The 23,980-nt window shown below is 38.2% G+C and overlaps 1 protein-coding gene across 1 annotated transcript in view; it reads right to left on the bottom strand.

The window, feature by feature from the left end:
• The window catches only part of ZFYVE21 (zinc finger FYVE-type containing 21), a 34,091-nt gene that overhangs the window by 3,599 nt on the left and 6,512 nt on the right, over positions 1-23,980 (bottom strand). The window contains exons 2-5 of the mRNA XM_027848968.1: positions 13,270-13,320; positions 11,165-11,333; positions 5,209-5,284; positions 3,073-3,164 (exon numbers count right to left, since the gene is read on the bottom strand). Coding sequence (XP_027704769.1) covers positions 3,073-3,164; positions 5,209-5,284; positions 11,165-11,333; positions 13,270-13,320 — 388 coding nt within the window. The remainder of the gene's footprint in view (positions 1-3,072; positions 3,165-5,208; positions 5,285-11,164; positions 11,334-13,269; positions 13,321-23,980) is intronic.

Below are 23,980 nucleotides of genomic sequence, written 5' to 3'. Positions count from 1 at the left end.
TTCAAATCCAGCCTCAGACACTTGACATTTACTAGCTGTGTGACCCTAGGCAAATCACTGAACCCCCATTGCCTAACAAAAAACAAACAAACAAAAAAAAGAAAGTCTGGAGAAAAGAAGACAAAGTCTATGAAGGACCCATGTAAGACAGGGATTAAATTTGTTTCATTCAGCCACAGAAGGCAGAGCCAAGGGCCATGGGTGGAAACTGCACAGGCAGATTAAGGCCTGATACAGAAAAACTTGATTAGGAATATCCAAAAATTGGAATGGGTTGCTTTGAGAGGTGGCAGGTACATTCCCACTTTGCAGCAGATTCTGGATTAGGTTTGTTTGGGTAGGAATTCCTTTGAAGGACTGGTCGGGCCAAATGCAATATCCCTTTCAACTCTAAAATTCTGTGATTATAGCTATGGCTTTATGGGGAAAAAATCCACAGAAAGCACCAAACTTCATGACACTCCACCCACTTCTGCCAAATACCTGCACCTCTGCCACGTCTAAATAGCCACTGGCCTACTTTTATTACCTGCTTCATTTAAGGACCATTTACTTAAAACAGAAAGTTTCAGTACTGGGGGGAAAAACTACCAAAATATTAACTTAGGCAACAAAATGGTCTTGCTCAAACATACAGTGCTTTAAAGTGCTGGACCCTGGCCTGAGCATAATACATTAGTTAATGCAACCTTCCAAATAAGTTGTAGCAAATTCACCTTGAAAAAGACTGGACAAAGGAAAGACCTCAGTACAGAAGAAATCTCATTTTGGTTTCTATGCCTGACTCCCTTGACTGGCCAATTCCCTAAGCCCCAGCACACAGAAGAAACCTGTAACCCTGGAGGTAGTACAAATAGCTGCTAGCTTGCTGGAACAATAACATTTCTGCTGGCTGTAATAAACTCTTGAGAAAAACACTAGTTCCATTAACAATTACTGAATGTTATGTGAGACCCTGGACAGACCCATCTTGAATTGCGTGTGTGCGTGTGTGTGTGTGTGTTTTAAAATCTTACTTCTCTGGGAAAAGCTCCTTTGGGAGTGTTTTTTGGCCACCTGGATTTTTGCTGCCCTCAAGAACTGGTTTTAGACAGTCAGAAATCAAGACTACAGCTGTGTCTTTCTAGGTTCTCTTTTTGTTCTTCAGACAGAAAAAAAGCAGATCTGAACCTGAAATAGTAGATAAATGGATTTAGACCAGAGGTCCTTGCTTATAAATTATGTAATGTGTTCCCAAAAAGTTGTATAAAGAAAATTTTTACACATTTCTATTAGAATATTTATTAGAGGAACCCAAGGTGCCCCTTTTAAGAAAAAAAATCCTTACTATATCACTATCAATGTGAATTTTTTTAAGTTGGGTTTGTTCAAAACAAGGTGCATATATATATGTAGAAGTAAGAACAGCCACCAGATGGTGCTAGTCCCTATTGCTAAAACATTGATTCTGGCTGTTTGAGCTCAGCCTTACACAATAAGAACTTACTACCTTGGGCAAACTTCTCCCCTTCTGGTCCATACTTTCCTTCTCTGTAAGATGAAGGGATGAATTCTAGGTCTTATATTTGCCCAGCCCCTGACTAGAGCAATGTCCACGTTCCTGTCTCTAGTCCCAATTCATCTATAAGCTTCAGCCTCTCCATTTCCCATAGGGTCCACCCTGAGGATAACAGCATAGGCAGGAGCTTCCTACTTGATCTAAGTCAGAGAGCACCTTGGAGAAGACACAGAGAGCCCTGCTTTGGACTTCTCTTTCCTGAACTGTGAAGGGGTTGGATAAGATGACCTCTAAAATGTCTTTCAGCTCTACATCCTATGATCCTATGACCTGTCCACCTAAGGGCAAATTTCCTGCCATTAGTGTTCCTCCTCTGGGTTAACACATCAACATCTAGATGCATAATTTGCAGAGCAGGGCCTTGAGAGAAGGAGGGACACAAGAAAGCTAAGTTGTGATGGGGGACAGGGGAGGAAAAGTCTACATGAGGGAAAGTGGGGGGAAAAGAGGTGGAGGTCCATGGCGAGGTACTCTGGACAGCAGAGAACACTACAGGGTAGAGGGAAAGGAGGCAGGCAGGGAACTGTTCAGCATGACATAGCCTCAAACAGGATCTTGCAAAGGATAAATATTCAGCAAGCATTTTTGGAAAAATAAGTGAATCAATAAATGTTTTAAGTTCCATTCTTTCTAAATAACTACGATCTAGATACAACCATCTGAAACTTACTCAGAGAAGGGAATTAAAATGTAATTGCTCACAGAACTTTGCATCATCCATAGTCAACAGAAGGAAGGAAATGGGCTTGGGGAAGGGGAGAGGAGATCACAAAAGCATGCTGTGGGAATGGAGGCTCACATTAACAGTGCTGACCTTCAGTAATGTGTTGGCTCTCCAGGAGGCTGGTATAAGTGTGAATATCTTTTTCTACATCAAGAAGATAGGCAGGCAGTGAGAAGAAAGAGCAGCCAAGAGACCCATCAGAAAACAGAAAGCAAGGTTGTTTAAGTTACGTGCATTTTGTTGACCTACCCATTTCACAAGTCCCAAATGCTGACAATTTTCAAGTAAAAATGGGCATAAAATTAGGAATAAAATATAAATGGGAAAACTTAGATCTAATAAAATATTATCCAAACACAAGAGGAAAACAGACAAAGGAACGTTAAAAATTCAGGCCTCAATTCAAAAATCCCATCATGAACCAAAGCCGCCTCCTTGAGGAATGAGGACCTGATGCACTTAGAGTTCCAGTTTTAATTTTAATTGAATGGAAAATGAAATGGAACATTGGAGGACTTAACTAAAGGAAAAATCAATACAGAAGTACTTTGGTGTTCGCTAACTGGACCAATCAATACAATCCATGGAAGCCTGTACTTTTTTCCCCCCTAAAGACTGCAGTGGACTTTAACACCAATCCATGTTTCAGCTTGGTTACTTAAAAAGATAAATGCCTTTACTCTGTTGCCTTTTAAAGGGCATGAATAGAAGGCTCAGTTTTCATTCAAGAATGTGAATTCTATAAACATTACAAAATCCTGTTTATTAGCAGTTTGAAATTAACATTTACCTCCAGGAGTAAATCCCTCAGTTAGTATCTGGACAGTTGAAATGTGAGCAATTTCAATTTCATAATGGCTATCTCCATCCAAAAACAGGTACCTGCAGGAAATAAAATACAAAGTTTTTCAAATCAAGCCAATTACCCTCATATTCATGTAGTAGTCACTGACAGTCTTGGGTAACTACTCCTTGTGTATTTACTGTGAAGACTGCATGTTTTCAACAGTGCTTCTGGGGAACAAGATTCTACCCAGAAGTAGAACACAGTCTAATAACCTTGGTACACAAGATGGTATTAGAATTTTCTCCCTCCCTCGTCACATACAATGAAAAAGTGGTGAGGCAGGTGAAAAGAACAGTAGGTTTGGAGGTCAGAAGATCCTGGATTCAGATTTCAGCTGCTGATACCTGGGCAACCTTAGGTAAGTCATTTGAATTCTGGGCTTCCCACGGTGAGTAGAGTAGAGGCTGGATCTTTGAAGTTCTTTCCAATTCTAAATCATATAGTCCTCTATACTGTTATAGTATTCCCACCCTTACCTTCCCAATCTGTACCTTCTTATAGAACCCCACTAAGGTTAAAAATAGAAAACCTGTGGTCTAAATACCTTTCTGTATGGTCATATCTACAATGATGTGATTTTTATTATATGGTGAGTCTGTGGCTTAAAGGGGGCGCCTTGGAGTAATATTTGGTCTTCGAATGAAATAAGTTTCCTTACAGCAGAACCAAAGTGTCCTGCTCTCTCCTGACAGATTTAAGACTGGGCTTCTCAGGTAAAATGGGGTCCTTAACAACAACAATTAGCAACTGATTAAGTAATTCATGAGCCATCAAGAAGTAATGCTATTAAAACTGAACCACAGTAAGTTAGAAAAAGTTATAGGAGCCATTACTAATCTCTCTAATCACATAGGCCCAATTACAACAAACAACCGTTGTGTCTGAAGGAGCCAAATTAGCCACGATGAAGAGCTCTGTAGATTGCAAGAGGCATTGTAACACACAGAAACAGCTGACTAATAGAAATATTAAAAATACTAAAAAAACATCACTATCACCCCCCAAATCCATGGCTCTTTCTAACATGCCTCAACCACTACTATTATGATAATTTGTGCTTTCTAGTATAAAATACATTTTCCTCATTGCCATCTTATGAGGCAAGCATTCCAAATGTTATCTTTCCTATTTTCTATATGAAAAAAAACTAAGGCTCAGAGAGGTTAAGCCATGACTTCTACCAATCCTTCCTATCTTTAGGAACACTATCTTTAAATTTTTCCCCCCAATACTCTTTCCCAAAACCCCAATTGTCAATTTTCCTACTCTCTGTTGCATCAAAACAGAAAATAAGTGAAGGCAAAGAGTGAGGCTGGAAAACAATGAATATGTGTGTAAGTGTGTGTGGGCAAGATTGGGAGATCTAATTCTGTACCGCAGATACAAAGCATTTGGTTTCAGCATATAGCCAGTAACACTCTTGAACCAGAACTCAACTCACAATTCGATGAGTATGTTGCCTAAATGTTACATGTTCTTAGTAAGAGTTGGTGACATGTGCAATTTATGATTAAGCTTTCATCTTAAAGAATGATTGGATTCAATATGTTAACAGTAAGCAAACACAATGGAAAGTACATAAATTAGGAGGCAAGTTAAATTGCTTCTGAGATTCATGTAAGAGATAGTGTGGTGTAGTGGTGGGAGTCAGAAACTTAAATGGGGTCCCACTTGAGAGAACTGGCTTCATCTCTCTCAGCTTCAGTTTTCTTAGCTGTAAGACGAGATATTACTTCTTGTATTACCTACCTACTATGGTTGCTGCAAACTTTAAACTGTTTGTATAAAGTGAGTCATTATTGCCAAACAATTTCTTCACAATCACCTTATGAGAGGCAGTGGCACTAGAAGTACTATTTCCATTTTAAAAAAGAAACTGATATTCAGAGAAATGACTCTGAGGTCACACAGCTGGTAATAAATGACAGAACTCAAACTTGAACCCAGGACTTCTGACTTAACTATGCCAATTTTGTGGTCTCTCAGAACCTCAGTTTTCTCATCGCATTTGGAACTAAGTGAATTGGGCAAGATGATATAGAATATCATATAGGCTCTAAAGATAGCAATATTTCTTACCTCTGATTATTAGACAGGCGACAAACCATCAATTCTGAATTTTCTGATGTTCCTAGTGTTACACAGAAAGTGGCTCCTTGAAACAGAAAGAAATTTAAAAGAAAATACTTATAAGTGTATTAGCTCTTAAAGCAATTCTTTCTCCTTATCAGGCAAATGATAGGGGGAAAAAATCCTATATCCCAGTTACTTTAGTAGAGGTAGATATCCTATTAAGTTTTCATGTTAAAATAGCTCTTCTACTTTACTTTGTAAGCTGCCTGATAAAGCAATCAAACGAAATTTAAGGTTTTAGAGAAATATTCAATATTTAATATTCAACAAATGTTAAGAATTGTTTTTATTTCTATCTTTTGTTTTTATGTTATCTGTATTTTCCAAAATATCTCTCCCCTCCCACACAAAGTCATCCTTTATTAATCATAGGTTGATACTGGTAGGTACATTCATTAAGCACCTACTATATGCCATGCACTATGTCAGGAGGTCAAAGACAAAAATGAAAGTCCTTACTATCAAGGAACTTTTAATCCTTATAACAAAAAATCATGAAAAGGAAAAAAAGCAGTTCAGCAAAAATAATCATCATGTCAATCAAGTCTTCTCTAATGTGATGTGTTCCACTGCTCGTGCTCCACTTCTGTAAAAATGGGAGATATCTTCTCCTATCTCTTGGTTTTTATAATTCCACAGTGTTCAGTTTTGATTTTTGTTGTTGCTCTTTCCAGTTAGTGTCTTAGTCACTGTGTATATTTTCTTCCTGTCTCTGCTTACTTCCCCTTTGTATCAGTTCATAAGTCTTCTCATGCTTCTCTGCATTCACCATTTTTACAGCACTGAAATACTATATTCATGTACCACAATTTACTTAGCCATTTCCTTAATCAATAGACATCTATCTACTTTGTCTCTAGGCCTTAACTACTATAAAAAGTGCTGTTCAAAATACTTTGGGGTATGTATGACATTTCTTTTTTATCATTGAGCTCCTTGGGATGAATGCTTAACAGTAGGACTTCTTGGTTTCTTTTCAGAATGACAGCGCTAAATCAGTTCCACCAAACATCAATTAATGTTCCTAACTTTTCCCAACTCTTGCAACATTGACTATTCCAGTCTTCTATAATCTTTGCCAATGTGCAGGGTGTGAAATAAAACTTTAGAGTTGTTTGGATTTACATTCTCTTAACATTGGTGATTTGAAGCAATCCTTCTCCCCTGTTGTTCCCATTTTAACAACAGAATGGAAGCTGTGGTAAAGTTTATCAAAGATGTGCTTTCTGAAAATCACATCCCCCAAGTGAGTACATATCTGAATTTTAGAGACACTCTTGTAAATTCAAATGAAAGGAGAATAACCAATGTTCAAATCATACATTCATAGAAACATATACACATACACAGTGTCCCAAAAGTCTGAGTTCAGTTTTAAGCTATTAAAGCTTTGATTGCTTGCTTTATTTTTGTCCTGGGCAGTGAAACTTCTCTCTCAAATAACTCTGTGTGTGTGTGTGTGTGTACTCATGCACACAGGGTGTCCCAGAAACAATTATTTAAGAGAATTTTCTAGTTTTTACTGTCTAGGGCAAAAAGTATAACATATACATATAGTAGTAAAACCTCAGCTATCTGGAGACTAACCTTCCAGAATTCTCCAGTATTGGAATTATTTTTTAAAAACCTTCAGTGGTATGTAAATTACATGGGATTAGAAATCACTGATATTGTTTAATTTTGCGACAGCAATAGTCCTGTGTATAGGCTCCTACTGACTGAGAATGTCTACGAGACAGTATGGGCTGGTTTCCCCATCTTCACTTAATCCTTTGCCAGCTGAGTGATGGATTCCATGCCTTATACGTGTTTTGTTGCTCTCTTTTGTTGTGTTTTTAATTAGATGGTTTTTAAGAATGGATATTATTCCAAGGCAATATGCAACAGCTGTAGCTTTTAAAGTACAGCTTCAATCCACAGGAGATGCTGCAAAGGCTGTTGATGTAGGGAAGTCAAGCACTTCAAGTGTTACTGAAGCCCACAAGGAAACAGGACCGGCTGCATTGAACCACAAAGGCAAATGCAGCTGAAATCAACAAACAACGCCAAGAACTAAAGAGCAAACTATCAGGGTGAAACAGCTGAGTTAATCCCCCCCAAATGAGCAAAGACCTTCAAAAAGACCTGGCAGCTAGGGTGAATGATTCCTCTGAAACTGAAAGGCCAACAAGAAGATGATTTAAAAAATTAAAAACTGCCAAATGTTTCTTTGAAGAAAAAATGCTCATTGTGTGCAAGAAGTTGAAAGATGACAAATTTCTTAATCTTTCATGTGAAGTGCAAGGCCATGTTACATATTTCATCTCCTTTTGGGAATTTGTGTAATTCTAGAGCAATTCTGCTTCTCAGTATTATCAGTTTATTTATCAGAATTCATCATTTCCTCATTGAGGATGACTTTCAGGTTCACTGGAAGTAAAAAAAAATTCCCCAAACAATTTTTGGGGTGGACTTTCGCATTCTGATGATGATGCCCAGATCATGACATGGACTTCTGACAAGTTTTGGGATAGCTCCAAATTGAAAAGGTGAGCTTCATTAGTAAAAATTACCTTCTTCTAATCTTTAGTACTCTCTCCCTCCCCTCAGAAGAGGACTCCAGACTACACAGCCCCAGGACCTTCAACCAATTCTTTAATGGCATGGTTTCCAGTTCCCTGCCGTATCCCAGTCGTGCTCCAGCTTGTCAACATCCTTCCTAAAATGTGCCCAAACTGAACACAATATTCCAGATGTGGACTGACCAAGGCAGAATACAGAATAATGAGGGACACTTCCCTTTCTCTGGACATTTATTAATGTGGTCCAACATTACATTAGGGTATTTGGCTCCTGTCATATTGCTGACTCATTTTAAGCATGCAGTCCACTAAAACTCCCAGGTCTTCTTCACAAGAACTGCTGTCTAGCTATGCCCACTTTATGTTTTACTTGGATTAAAACAAACAAAACACCTGCCCAAATGGAGAATCATACTGTGTCCCTACTAAATTTCATCTTGTTAGCTATGGCTCATCCATCTAGCCTATCAAAATCTTTTTGGACCCTCATCCTGTCATCCAGTTGTAGCTACCCCTATCTGACAAAGATCTGTCTTTATTCAAGTCTCTGGAAAAATGCAGATTCATTCAAGTTTTCTATAGGTTCCTCTGGCAACATAAAATATTCTAAGAGTCCAGCAGAGTCCTTTCACCAAACTAAAATCCATGTGTGACCACAGTAGTAGATAAGTTTTAGGGAGCTGCTTCTGGCACAGGGACAGTCCCAAAGCTACTATCAAGAGGCTGAATTTGAACCCAGATCTTCCTAACCCTAGAATTCTATCTGCTATGCCATGCTTGGCTATGGCAATAAACAAAAAGAACTACAAACAAAACTCACCACATCTTTTGACCTTACGATCCCACTGCTTGAAACTCTATATTGAGAAAGGTCCATTTCCTTTTATTGACAATTTCTATGATCTATATTCATGGATGCTTCAGGGCGAGAAACAAAACATATGTCCAATGACTACAGAATGACTAAATAGATTGTAGTATATCACTGTCATAGAACGTGATAATGTCATAAAAGTGATAAATATTAAGAATATAAAAAATAAAAAACATATACAATTATGCAAAGCAAGGTTAGCAGAAGTGGAAGAACATACATATTAAGTCAAGATTACATTTAAAATACAATAATAAAACCATAAGTATAGAAATGGAAAAGAGACTGAAAGAGGGGACAGACTGAATATATTCTTTCTATTCATATTAAGTTAATTTTTTAAAAAATCAAAATGTAAACAGCTCAGATTTCCTGGCTTCATCTGGAGTTCACAGTAGTTAAATATTTTATTTATCTATGACAAGTGTTAAATTTGTAACAAAAATATTTATTTTTAAAAAAGAAAAGAGGCCTAGGTCAGAAATAGGGAAGCCCCAATTGTAGTCCCAACTTTGCAGCTGTAAGACTTTAGGCAAGTTACTTTAACTCTTGGATTGGTTTTCTTATCTGTAAAATGGGCCAGGCGACTTCAAAGGTACCTTAAACCTCCAACATCCTACCGTACCCTATGCTCTGAATAGTCACTTGGCCTATGAAGAGAGGAGTGCTCTACTGCTTTAACTGGCCATCACTGCTTCTGGAAGGCTAAGGCTTTTCAAACAAAACGCAGAGAAGTGTTGGAACTTAAAATTTTAAAAAATGAATGTTAAAAACTGTTTTTACACGTAATTGGGGGGGAAATGGAATTTTTTTTAAAAAGCAGAGAAGTGGAGAAACAAAACAAATCATGGGATAGAAAAGACAAGAAAAAATAAAAGCAGAGAGAAGACGCCAAAGGAAAATACAAGAACGGTCCCAAAGGAGCTGGCTTTAAATCCCATCTCTGACAATACTTGTGTGACCCTGGTAAGAAATGACACCTCTCTGGGCTCAATTTCCTCATATATAAAATGAGGGGGTTGGACTAGATGGCCGCTGAGACCTGTTCCAGCTCTAGGTCTGTCATCCTATGTGAGAAGTGGTACGGGTGGCCAAGGCAGTGGAGATCAGAAGCCTGAACAACAGATGTAGATCGGAAGAAAAAGCTAGTCATCAAAAGAGTAGGAGTCAGAGGGGGCCAGAAATGGCCACGCAAAGTAGCTTGAAGGAAGTTAGTTCTACACCACCTCAACTGTGTGTGTGTGTGTGTGTGTGTGTGTGTGTGTGTGTGTGTACACTTGAGCACATAGTCTACTGCACCTCAGTAGTCCCTAAGCGTTCCATGATTAAAGGATTAAATCATTGGTTACCTAGAACACTGGTATAGAACTCATATAGAAAAGGGGCCACTAGACCACACACAATGGCCTGTGTGGGTTCATATTGATTTAGAAAACCACATAATAACACTGTTTCGCTGTATTTTTATTTATTTCATTAAATATTTCCCATTACATTTTAAACTGATTTGGGCCACACTGCGAAGTGTTGTGGGATGCTTGTTAGAACACTAGTCTCCAAACTTTTCTGATCAAGCAAAAAATTTTGAGCACACCTCCCCATACATATACTTATACATTATATACATATACTACTCTACTAACAATTACAGATATTAATTATATAACTTAGACATTTTTATAGGATGAGATAACAATGAAACATATTTGATGCTAGCATCAAATACCTGAGTTTACTGAAAAGGGGAATGATGACATGTTCACACTATGGCTTGAGGAAAATCTCTTCGGCAGATTGTGGAGAAGAATACAAAATAAGGATGTCAATTAGGAGGCTATTATTTCAATAGTTGAGGTGACATAAGCCTGAACTAGAAGGAGGACATAGATATGAAAGATGTTCTGGAGAAACGACCATATTTAGCAACTGACTGGATATGTGGGAAGAGGAAGAATAAAGAGTAGAAGATGACATGGATGTCAATGAACCTGGGTAATGAGAAGGATGGTGGTACTCTCAATGGAAATAGGAAAATTTGGAAGAGAGGCAAGTTTAAGAGAAAAATTAATGTAATGCGATCTACAATACAGATAGGAACTCACTGATAACTACTCATTTTGTGAAAGCCCACATATCAGGGGGCATTGGCTTTATCCAAAAGGTGATATATGGTGAGGAGAGTTTTTTACACATCCAGGGAAAGAACTGTTTGGATCAGGCAACATCATGATGAGGTCACATGATAATCCCTTCCACATGCAGCAACAATAAAATAAAACCATTTTAAAGATGTGTCTTTTGGAAGAGGGAATTGTAACAGCTTTTGAACAAAGCAAAAAATGAAAAAAAAAGTGAGGGAAGGAAGTATAAGAAAGGGAAATACATAAAACACATAGACACTAATCTTCTTGTCTGAATAAGGCTGAGGATTCAAGCCATTCAGAGCAACCACTCAAATAAAGCTTACCATTCATGAGCACTTTGAGCTGCTTGTCATAAAACTCCGTTTCTTTCTGAGACACGAGCACACACTCTGCGCACTGCCGTACAGGGTCCACAAAACACATCCGAGGTAAGGGTACTTTCTTGCTGCAGCATTTATCACAGAAGCACTTCCCACAGCGGCGACAGTGGTGCTGGGCAAAGGACCAAGAGGTCATTCATTGGCAGGGAGTTAGAAGTGGGATGGGTAAAAGCATGGAAAATATGGGGGAAGTGGAGAGATGAAATGAATGGAAGGCAAAAGGCAAGTCATTCAGGACCAAATGATGAAAATACTACCGTCGATGCCTACCTTGATTGCTTTATCAGCTATCCAAATGGCTGTGTAAAAATAGAAGCCACCTCTTAAAAATTACACTTATGGTAAAGGTCAGCCAGTCGGTTGTGAAAATGAAGATTAATGAGGGCCTCAAATTCATTACGCTAAGGCAAGTAAGGTGTCCTAAGGGCTCGCTTTGTCACCACTGTTAGGACATCGAACAAGTCACTTCCCTCCCTGGGCTTTCATTTTCTCAGCTACAGAATTAATGGGCTGTTCTAGACGATCACGAAGTTCCCTTCTTGGTCCAAGTTCTATGAAAATGCCTACAAAAGTAGTACTTTCTCCTCCTATGTATAGGAGATAGTGTCTAGGGTGGATGGCTCTCTCAATTTGAATCACAAAATTTTATATCTGAAAGGGACCTTAAAAGTCATCATTGTTCCATACAGGAACCTCTCTACAGCAACCCTGTAAGTGGTTGTTCTAGCTCTGTTCAAAAGACAGGGTGATAGGGAACTTAATACTTAATGAAAGAGACATTTTCATCATTTGGACAGTTCTAATTATTCTCCTTTATACTGAGTCAACATCTGCCTCCCTGTAATTCCCACCCACTGGTCCAAATTCTACCCTCTGCCTCCTGGTCATGCACAGATACAGAGAGGACCCAGATAAGTACCTTTCTTCACCAGTTAGAATATAACAGAATTTCAAGCCCTTTCATTTTACAGATGACAAAACTGAGAATCAAAGGAGGGGAAATGATTTATGACCCTTAAGGTCCTTAAGCAAGGAACAAATCTAGTGTTCCAACCCAGGTCCTCTGCCTCCAAACATAAAGCCCTTTGCTCTATACCATGTTCTTGTTTACTAACCTTCTGGAGGTTCAGGTTTAGATAAAATGCACAGAACCCATGTGAAGAAGAAATAAGTGATAACTTTGTTTAAAACAGAATAGCATTACTCCCAAAGATATGGATAAAAATGAAATTAAAAACATAAGCATAGGAGCCCCCTGAGAACAGCAACTCTTTTTTGCCTCTCTTTATATTCTCAGCATTTAGCAGTGCCTGGCACAGAACAGGCACTTTAAAAATGCTTGTTGAATGACTGACAAAGAAGATATCTACAGAGGAGGATAGTCCTGGTTCATTCTGCAATAATTGTTCTTAACTCTAAGGATTCACAATTGGCTACCTGAATAGTTTTCTTTCATTTGCAGGCTCTGAATCAGCACTGTGAGCTAACACTATACCAAGACATATTCTTTATTTGTTGTTCAATTGTGTCTGACTGTGACTAAATCATGCCAATACTGTTCATGGGGTTTTCTTGGCAAAGATACTGGAATGGTTTGCATTTCCTCCTCCATTGGATTAAGGCAAACAGAGGTTAAGTGACTCGCCCAGGGTCACACAGGTTAGTAAGTATCTGAGGGCAGATTTGAACTCAGGTCTTCCTGATTCTAGACCCAGTGCTCTATCCACTGAGCGACCTAGCTGCTTCTGTGTGTGTGTGTGTACATGTACACACACATACAATATGTAATATAATATATTGTAATTATATTATTATATGTTGTGTGTTATATAATATTATAATGTATAATATAATAATATAATATATAAAATATATCCTACATATGGTTCTTTATTTACCTACATCAACCGGCCTCAGGGCTTTACTAAAGAATTTTAAAGGTAAGTTCAATGTCTGCACAGAGGAATAATCCTCCACCAAAAATATGAACATGTTACTCACTCAGTGTTCTCTCTTCCTGATGTCTCAGTTTCCTAATATTATCTTACCTTTCTGGTTATGAAGTCAAACTTGATGTCACACTGCATACATCTTGGACACTAAGAGGGAAGAAAACTGTGTATTAAAATAAAACATACTGCAGGGTGGATGCCAGGGTGTTTTACTCAATAGTGTTGTGAGGCTAAAGATCAGGAAAACTCGTTCAAGAGGACAAGCTTTTCCCTTGGGCTTGACCCCTGCTATATGACCTTGGCAAAAGGGTTTCCTCCTTTGAGAAACAGTGATAATCCCTGCTGCTTAGAGCATGCTTTGGACATGGTAGGGAGGATTAATAAATTATGCTCACATAACAACAGGCCACAAGAATTCAGGAGCAAGATAAGCAAGACTGAGTTCTGCTTGATTTGAACAAAACTAACTGTGTCAACATCAGCAAATCTTAAACCCATAAGTAAAAAAAAGCATTAACAGCAGCTTACACTGGACACAGGAATTTAAAAATAAATTCTGGGTTTTATCCACATAAAGAAAGGGTTAACACCCTGAACTGCGGAATTTTAAAGTTGAAGGAGATCTCAGTAGCCATCCAGTCCAACCCGTACCCCCAAAAGAACCCCCGCTACAGCACACCCCACAAGTGGGCATCCATACTGTGCTCGAAGATCACAGATTAAGAATTCAAAAGGACCTCGGAGGTCACCTAGTCCAACCACTTCATTTTACAGATGAGGAAACTGAGGCCCAGAGAAGTTAGGTGACTTGCCGAAGTTCAAACAGGGAGGTAGTAAGTGATGAGGCCAAACTGGAACCCAGGTCTTCTAACTCTAAATCCAGTGCTGTTTCCACTAGGCCATGCTCCCTTGATCTCCAATGAAGGGGAATCCCTAACTTCCACAACCATCCAATATGCTTTTGAATAGCTGTAATTGTTAGGAAGTTTTTCGTGACATTAAGTCTAAATTAGTCCCAAAATTTGTAGCTTGAAAATGGCCAAAGAACAATTAACTCAAACTATTAGTTTTTGTGTTACATTTCCATTTCTTAAAAAAAAAAAAGAGAGAGAAGAATGATTTGGGGGTATGAGAGAATATCAATCAAGAACTGACTGCTTAAAGTCTTCTGTCAGTAGAATTTCTTTCATGTAGTGAAAATTCTTTCAAAATGAAAACAGTTTTACAAATTAATAGCCTTTAGTTACTATAACTTCTGATAGGGTACCACATTCCACTGAAATCAAATTTGTAAAACATTACAGGAGATATACGGATTTGAAAACATTTGCTACCTACCATTCTACTTCAAGGTAGTAAACTTTGAACAAGTTTATCAGCTAAACCTAAAATTCAACTGTCCTACATATTCTGATATTGTGACTTGATCTGGTACACCAAATTTGATAAAAATGAATCAACTCCTTCTAAAGTTACAAGGGAATTAAAAAAGTAAAAGGTGTAAAATGTCTAATATTAAGTTTTATTCTGCCAACTACATAGTAGCCTTCTATGATATTGCACCTTTCACACATTTGTAGTCACTTAATAAAAGTTTGTTGACCTGAAGGAAAATCTATCTTAGATTATTAACTACCAAAGGAGTTCATTAAAATAGTCTCCCTGCATGGATCCCTATTTCACTTAATCCTGATACAGGGCAGAAATCATTCCAATATGTGATGTAGAAGTTCTAAGCACAGTGCCTGGCACATAGTAGGGGCTTAGGAAATACTGACTGACAAGTGTTAACTACTAAAAATCTCAAGAAAAATATGATTGTTTAAATGCTCAAAATTAAGAGACAGACTATTAAGTTCAATATCTCTCTCACAGAGGGGCAGCAATAGCTTAGCTGATAGAAAGCCAGGCTCAGATTCAGGAAGACTTGACCCCTGACAATACAAACTACTGGTTGTATAGTCTTGGGGCCTTCACTTAACCATAAGTGAATAAATTGCATAACAGTTGCAGATCTACATGGGTAGAAGGAATCTCCTCACTGGGAGTTATACACAGTGACATCACATGTCCAGACTGTTCTTGTTACTACTACCTGAACCCCTCAGGGCCATTCAACATTCAACTATTGGGGATAATAACCTGCGTTCAAAAAAAAAAAAAAGACAAAGTCAGTATAAGCAGAAAAGGAGTTGGGCCAGTCATGTAGCATTAGTGAGAAATATAAGATAAGACAGTGTAAATTATGCATTAGCATCCAGAAAATATTAAAGAAGCTACAGAAAAGTCTCAAATGTGATGGGTAGATTTTCTATGGATAATCGATGGAAAGATAGGGACAAGAATCACAAAGGAAGAAAGGGAGTGGAGAGTTTGCTGCATTGATGGTCAACTCCTTCCTCAGATATTTACTATCAATATATCCCTGGACAAGTCACTTAACTTTTGAGCCTCAGTTTCTTCATCCATAAAATGAGAGGGGTTGGATCCAATGGACTTTAAGATTCCTTCCAGTTCTAAATCTGTGATCCTATGATAAAGTCATAAGTATCCCTAATACCGACTATCTCTCACTTATGTGTTGCCTTGTTTGTAGAGTACTTTCCACACAACATAATTTTGTTTGTATATTGAATATTAAACATCAGTTTTATGAGTTGTTTCCATTCGTAATAGCAGGAGTGATTCTTACTCAGCATGGTAATAATAGAAAGAGCACTAGCTTTGAAGTCAGAGCACAGCGTCGATACTTCTCACTTGTATGACTTTGATCAAATTACTTAATCTGTCCTTCAGTTTTCTCATCTGTAAAATGTGAAGATTGTAGTGCAATACTATTGTGCTGAAAGAAATGAGGAAATAGATGATTCTGAAGAGATAATAGATTTATATGAACTGACACAGATTGAAAAGAACCAGAAAAACAATTTATACTACATCAATACTATCAAAAGGAACAGTTATGAATACTTTTATAAACTAATAGAGAAAATGGGGACAGCTGGGTGGTGCAGTGGATAGAGCACCGTCCCTGGATTCAGGAGGACCCGAGTTCAAATCCGACCTCAGACATGTAACACTCACTAGCTGTGTGACCCTGGGCAAGTCACTTAACCCCATTTCCTAGCCAAACAAAAACAAAAACAAAAACCAAAAAAAAAAAAAAAGAAAATGAGTAGCACCAGAAGAACAATTTGTATAACAAAAACCACATTGTTATAACAAACAACTTTGAAAGCTAAAGTTTGAAAAACTAATCAATGTAATGCAATGACCATCCATGATGCCACAGTAACAATGATGAAACCTCTATCTCCTGGGTGAAAAAAAAAGTAGACTCAGGGTGTCCAAAGAATATAGACAAAACCAATGAAGGAATTTGTGTTGCTTGATAATGCACATATGTTACAAGGATCTTGTTTTTCTCCCCCCTCTCCCAATGGGGTAAGAATTAAAAAATTTTTAAACTTAAAAAATAGGGAAAAAGATGTGAAACTGGAGCTTAGAAGACAGATTAGATCTGAGATTCTGCATTTATAAGTGAAAAATGGAAATGAAGAAGTCTTTCAGAGTCGCTGTGTTAACTGAAATCAAAATAAACCCACTAGTTTTAAAATTAATTTATTACAAACCAACAGGATTTCTGTATAACAACAACAAAATCCAAAAGGCAATGAAATGCAGAAGAAATCTTATTCAAAACAACTACAAAATGCATAAACTATCTGGAGATCAATCTACCAAAGTACACAAAGTACTAGTATAGATTCAATTGCAAAGTGTTCCTTAAAAAAATGAAGAGTACATCCAATCACTCTGGAGAGCAATTTGGAACTATGCCCAAAGGGCTACAAAAATTACATACCCTTTGACCCAACAATACCACTTCTAGTTCTGTATCCCAAAGAGATCATAAAAATGGGGAAAGGAAGGGCAGCTGGGTGACGCAGTGGATAGAGCACCAGCCCTAGATTCAGGAGGACCTGCGTTCAAATCCGACCTCAGACACATAACAGTTACTAGCTTTGTGACCCTGGGCAAGTCACTTAACCGCACTGCCTAGGCCCCCCCCGCCAAAAATGGGGAAAGGATCCACATGTGCAAAAATATTTATAGCAGCTCTATATGTGGTGGCCAAGAATTGGAAATTGAGAGGATGCCCATCAACTGGGAAATAGCTGAACAAATTATAGTATATGAATGTAGTGGAATACTTTTGTGCTATAAGAAATGATGAGCAGGCAGATTTCAGAAAAACCTGGAAAGACTTGTATGGTCTGATGCTGAGTGAAGTGAGCAGAACCAAGAGAACGTTGTACACAGTAACAGTCACACTGTGGGATGAGTAACTTTCATGGACTTGGCTCTTCCCAGCAATGCAAAGCTAAGACAACTGCAAAAGACTCATGATGGAAAATGCTGTTCTCATCCAGAGAAAGAACTATGGAGTCTGAATGCAGATTTTTTTTTTTTGCTTTTTGGTGAGGCAATTGGGATTAAGTGAGTTCCCCAGGGTCACACAGCTAGTAAGTGTCAAGTGTCTGAGGCTGGATTTGAACTCAGGTCCTCCTGACTCCAAGGCCAGAGCTCTATCCACTGCACCACCTAACTGCCCCTGAACGCAGATTGAAGCATACTATTTGCTCTCTTCTTGTTGTTTTTTGTCTCTTCTTTCATGCGGTTCCTCTTACGGGTTCCAATTCTTCTTTACAACATGACTAATGTGAAAATATCTAAAGCCTATATCAGATTACATGAATTCTTGGGGAGGGAGGTGGAGAGGGAGGGGGAGAAAATTTAAAACTCAAAAGCTTATGGAAGTGAACGTTGAAAACTAAAAATAAATATTTTTTTTAAAAAAGAGTAACTTAAATAGTTTGAAGAATCTCTAGTGTTCATAGTTGGGCCATTCCAATATAATAAAAATGGAAAAAGCACCAAAGTTACTTTATGGTTTTAATGCTATATCAACCAAACTTTCAAAGAAATACTTTGTAGAATTCGATACAAAAACCAACAAACAAAACATATTTGGAAGAAGAAAAGAGACCAAGGATGGGGAATGTGCGGCCTCAAGGCCACATATGGCCCTCTACGTCCTCAAGTGCAGTCCTTTGATTGAATCCAAACTTCACAGAACAAATCCCATTTGTCCCTAAAACGTCCATAGAGGAGGAAAGGGAGGGGAAAGTAGACAGCATGGTGGATAGAGTGTCAGACCTAGAGTCAGAAAGACCAGAGTTCAAATATAGCCTCAGATACTTAGTAGGTCTGTGACCAAATCCCTCAACCTGTCTGCCTCAGTTTCCTCAACTGTAAAATGGGGATAATAATAGCTCCTACCTCCCACAGTTGTTATGGGAATCAATTGAGATAACAATTGTAAAGTTAGCATGGTGCCTGGCACACAGAAAGCACTATATGTTAGTTGTTATTATTGTTGTTGTTACTATTATTATTACCCTTTGACCTAGAGATTCTATTACTAGGCTTATGCCCCAAGGAGGTCGCTGATAAGAAAAAAGTCCCCAAAGATATCAAAATATTTACAGTAGCACTTTTTGAGACAGCAAAGAATTGGAAATAAAGTACATGCCCATTAACTAAGGAATGGCTAAACAAATTGTGGTACATGAATGTAATAGAATATGATTGTGTTATATTTACAGAACTTGATAAAAGAACAAATGAAATGTACTTGGAAGAAGAAAAAAGCTAGGCTATTATTAGGGGAAATTATGATAAAAGGTAGGAATGAAAAGTTAATAGCATTTCCAGACCTCAAATTATAAAGCAGCACTCTTCAAAACCACTTGGTATTGGTTAAAACAGAGAAGTAGATCAATGGAATAAATTAGACAAGGGAGAATCAGAAACAACGGAATTCAATAATCCAGTGCTTGATAAGCCAAAAAACATAAATTACTTAGGAGAGGGTCAAGAAAAAAATATACTTAATGATTGCAACAAGGGAAATAGAACAACTACTACAAAACAACTGAAAATGAATGCTACAAAATTTTAAAAACAAGCATGATACCAAAGAAGAGATATTGAGAGGACATCCCCTCCCCATTCCTTTGCAGAGCTGGGAGGTTTAAGGATGTGGTACCTTGTACATATTTTCAGAATTTCTGATGTATTAAACAGTTTTATTTTTTCCTTCTTTTTCTTTTCTTTAAAAATATCATTTGTATACTAGATAGCTCTCTGGGAAGATAGGGAGGGATAGTCTGGGAAATTTTGATGACATTAAAAAAGATTAATAACAGTTTATTTTAAAGAAAGAAAATATTTTGCCAAAATATTTGTGGCAACACTTTTTGCAAGAGCAAAGAAATGGGGGGAAAAAGCTAATGACCATCAATTAGAGAATGGCTAAGCAAGCTGTAGTACTTTAATATAATGGAATATTGCTGTGCTGAAAGAAACAATAAATGTGAAGAATACATACAACTGTGGGAAAATGTCTATGTACTGATACAAAGTGAAGTAAGCAGAATAAGAAATAGAATACACACAATGATAGCAAAAATCTAAATAGAAAGAATAACAACAACAAAATGAAAACTGAATGTTATGAAATTATAATGCCTAAGCTTGGCCACCCCAAAAGATATGAAATGCACTTCCCTCCCTTCTCTACTGTAGAGGTAGAGAAATACAGTAGGACTGGGATGATGTACTGGTTAGTTTCTGAGGTATGGCTCTTGGGAAGGGGGCGGAATATTCCAGAAAAGGAAGACTAGAAAAACAAAAGAAATAATTTTTAAAAAGTCCCTGCTCTTAAGAAGCTTACTTTGCCACTGCCTTAGTAATCGTCATTAAACCACTGAACCCTCTGAGTTTTTCCATTTATAAAAGATTCAACAATAGATCCTAGGGAGTAGGTTGCAACTTTATTAAGGAGTATTAAATCATACTGAAATCCTTTGATGCAAAGTTAAATATTATTAAATTTACTGAATTAAGTCAAAGTTTTCCAATCAAAATCTCTAATCCCTAGTCATGGGGTAAGAAGCTGGTCCAAATAGAAACCCTTTTTCCTCCTGGGATTCTTAGTGTTTTGTATGTATACTTTATACCATGAATGGTTACAGTTTCAACTGCTAAGATCTCTCTCATGAGTAACAGAATTTTTCCAGGTGAATCTATTCAGGTATCAACATAAAGACAGTGACTGAAATGCTGAGATGAACCATCATCCAAAAACCCCCCCCCAACAACCCCAAAAGCTCTTGCTCTGCTATTATATTTTAAAGAAAGAGATATGTAATGTCAATGGGAACATGTCAAAGGGCCAAAAGGAACAGATGGTATAGTTGTGATACTAGATTAATCCCAGCTCTAACACTTAGTGCCTATGTGATCATGGTCAAATCAAAACCTCTATAAGCCTCAGTTTCCTAATATGTAAAAGAGGAATAACACTTGCTCCATTTACCTCAGGGCGACTGTGAGAGGTTAAGTATCACATTAACAATACTAGCTCAGCTACTAACTATCCATTTGTGACCTTGGGCATGTCATATTTATTGCTAAAAGGAACCTTTAGATAGAAAATCCCATCTCACCTCTCAGCAGCATACCTACCCCTGGCTCCCAAATTACCTTATGGTTTCAGAAGGTGCAGGTGCTCTATGAAACACAAAATTTGTTTGTCTATAAATGCCAATGGCCCTGAAGCTTATTACAATACTTTGGAAACCCCATATGTTGCAACATAGTGCAATGAAAAGAAGACTGGATTTGGAGTTAGAGGACTTCGAAGAATTTATGTGAATGGTTCAATGTCAATACAACAGGGTATCTACAGGAGAAGCGCTCAAGGATATGTGCTTATCCAGGCCACTTAACATTTAACATTTTTCTTTCATCAATGACTCGAATAAAGGTAGAGATGAAGGCTCATGAAATCTACATATGATACAAAACTGGGAGGGAAAACTTACAACACAGGCTGACCATCAGGATCCAAAGGATCTTGACAAGCTAGAGCACTGGGTTGAATTGAACAAAATAAAATTCAATAGGAATAAACATAGTATTACTAAAAAATCAACTTTTTAAGTATCAAATTGGGGAAGTATGGTTAGACAATAGTTGTTTTGAAAAAGATCCAGGGGTTTTTGTGGGCTGCAAGCTCAACACAAGTCAGCAGTATAATGTGGAAGCCAAAAAACTAATCTTGGGCTGTCGTCATCAAACCTCCTCTGGAGTACTGTGTCCAGCTCTGTCCACCATAGTTTAAGAAGGCCACTGATGAGCAGAATGTCAAAGCAGAGCAAGCAGAAGGGTTAAGATCCTTGAGTCCATGTCATTATGAAAGGCTAGCACGTGGAGGGATTAGATTTATTATGCTTGGTCCCAGAGGGCAGAATCAAGAGCAATGTGCAGAAGTCTCAAAGAGGCCAATTAGTCTTTATGTTAGGGAAAATGTCCCATCAATTCCAGCTGTCCAAAAGTAGAATGGGCTGACCCAGGAGGTCATGGGTTCCTTCTCCTTGTAGAGGCAGTACACCCCTTTCTGGGTTGTTAGTGGGTGCTCTGTGTACAGGTGGCACTTGATGGCCTCTGGAGTGCCTTCCAACTCTCACATCCCGGGACTCTATAACCTGGGCTTTGCTACTTACTACTTGTGTGACTCTGGGTGAATCACTTCCCCTCACTTAATCCTACTTTCCTCATGTATAAAGTAAGGAGGCTGGCCTAGAAGACCTCTGGGAGGTTTCTTCTAGCCTTTGATGCAGGAACCTATAATTTGCATTTCCTGCTGATTCCATTAAAGACAACCTTCTGATTAGCAATAAAGCAGTTCACTAACAGGATAAAGAAACTGGGGAACAACAGGAGGCATGTGGGTAAGGAGACAAGTAAAACTTTTAAAAATATAACCTTTTTGATAGCTCTCTACGTAGAGAAAGAGGGAAGGATATATTTGGAATGAAGGTGAAATAATAATATGTTAATAAAAGTTTAATATAAGGAAAAATTAATTTTTAAAAAATCACTAAAAAGACCAAATAAGTAGAAAAGGGGCAGTACTAACACTGGTACTAGCCTACTGCAGAGTATTTTTTAATGGCTTATGTTTCTCACTTTTCTCTTCTTTTCTTTTTTTTGGGGGGGGCCTGGGAAATCGGGGTTAAATGACTCCCCCGGAGTCACACAGCTAGTGAGTGTCATGTGTCTGAGGCCGGATTTGAACTCAGGTCCTCATGAATCCAGAGCCGGTGCTCTATCCACTGCACCACCCAGCTGCCCCTTTCACTTTTCTTTACAGTAAAACAGCCATTCTAGAAGATGGAAATGAAAATAAGGAAAATCTCAAAGCACAGAAACCAATTTTGACACTATTTTAAATAAACGGGGCCTTGAGTTTACATCACACTACTCCAAAATACCACCCAAATAAATCAAAGTCCCGAACTTGGGCATATTTTACCTCCTAAGAGAGTATTTTAAAAGGGCAACAGCTTAAATACAAGGAGCTATGCAGGGGGTTAAAGTCTCTCGAAGTGGGCCCACAAGGACAGGTTAATAAAAGCAGTTATGAAGGAAGTTACGGGAAGTCATCTGGGCAAAGAAGTAGGAAGTACAAATGGAGGAAAGACAAGAATTAGAGAAAAAGGAGTCAAGCCAATTCAACCAACAGCACTAACAAATTACATCTGCTAGTTCACTCACACACGCTATGTAGGAGTAGAAGTGAACATTCCTTCTACTGCTTAATAGATAATCCCAAACAGAATCAGTTCCAATGGATTTAACCATCACCTGTATGGCAGAGAGCTCCTAAATCTATACATCTAGCCCTCATCTCTCTCCTGGGCTCTACACTCTTCCCCTTTACACACTAAATGCCAGTCAAACTGGCCAGCTCACTGGTCCCCAGACACAACATTCCTTCTCTCTCCTCCATGCCTATAATGCTCTTCCACCTCACCTCACCTGCAAACCTTGCTCCCTTCAAAGCTCAGCTCAAGTGCCGGTTCCTTCAAGGGGCTGTTCCTGGTTCCCCCAGCTATTAGTGCTATGCCTCCCTCTCTGGCTCAAAAGCATTTAGTTCACACAGCCTGTAAACATGCTGTATCCTCCCAGTAGAACATAAACTTCTGGAGAGCAAGTACTTTCCCACTTTCGTGGCTGTATCTCCAGCAACATCTGGAATAGTGACAATTAATAAATGTTTATTGATTGACAGATACACCAAAAGATATATCTTCAGTAGATGTTTAACTCTCCACCTCTGCTTCAGTTTTCTAAGTTGGTCATGTTCATGCTTCACTTTCTATTTGAAAGGTTCTTAAGAGAAAAAAGTCAATGCTATTCATTTCTGAGGTGCACAAGTCATCAAATGATTTCAATGTGACTTTTCTCCCCATGGTCAGATCTTGGGATCCCTGGCAGCAGATATGGCAGGGCAGAAAAAAAAAGGAGGGACAGGGAGGTTTGTTTCACAGCTTAAGAATACCAAACATTTTTTTAATCAGGGTAGGTAGTAGTCTAACGTGGGAGGATAAACTTGAGTGTGGTAGTCAGTATTAATTACTAAGCAATCCCTATTAGGGGTGCCATATTAGACTTGTTTTGTTCTCTAAGATACACTTATAAAGAACAAATGCTATTTAATAATAAGGCTAGGCGAAAAAAACTTATGAAAAGCTGGGGTTGTACCACACCCTGCATTCTGGCAGACCTAAGTCTCAAATCGAACAAGAGTTAACTATTTCAGAGAAGGATGAGTACAGAAAGCTGGAGAACTTGTGCGTTTGTTTTAAAGACGAAGTCTGGAAAGATAAAGGAA

This window comes from Vombatus ursinus, unplaced genomic scaffold, assembly GCF_900497805.2.
Source record: "Vombatus ursinus unplaced genomic scaffold, bare-nosed wombat genome assembly UNPS02007284.1, whole genome shotgun sequence".
Lineage (NCBI taxonomy): Eukaryota > Metazoa > Chordata > Mammalia > Diprotodontia > Vombatidae > Vombatus > Vombatus ursinus.
Note: the sequence above shows the minus strand (reverse complement) of the source record. Positions and strands in the feature narration are given on the sequence as shown.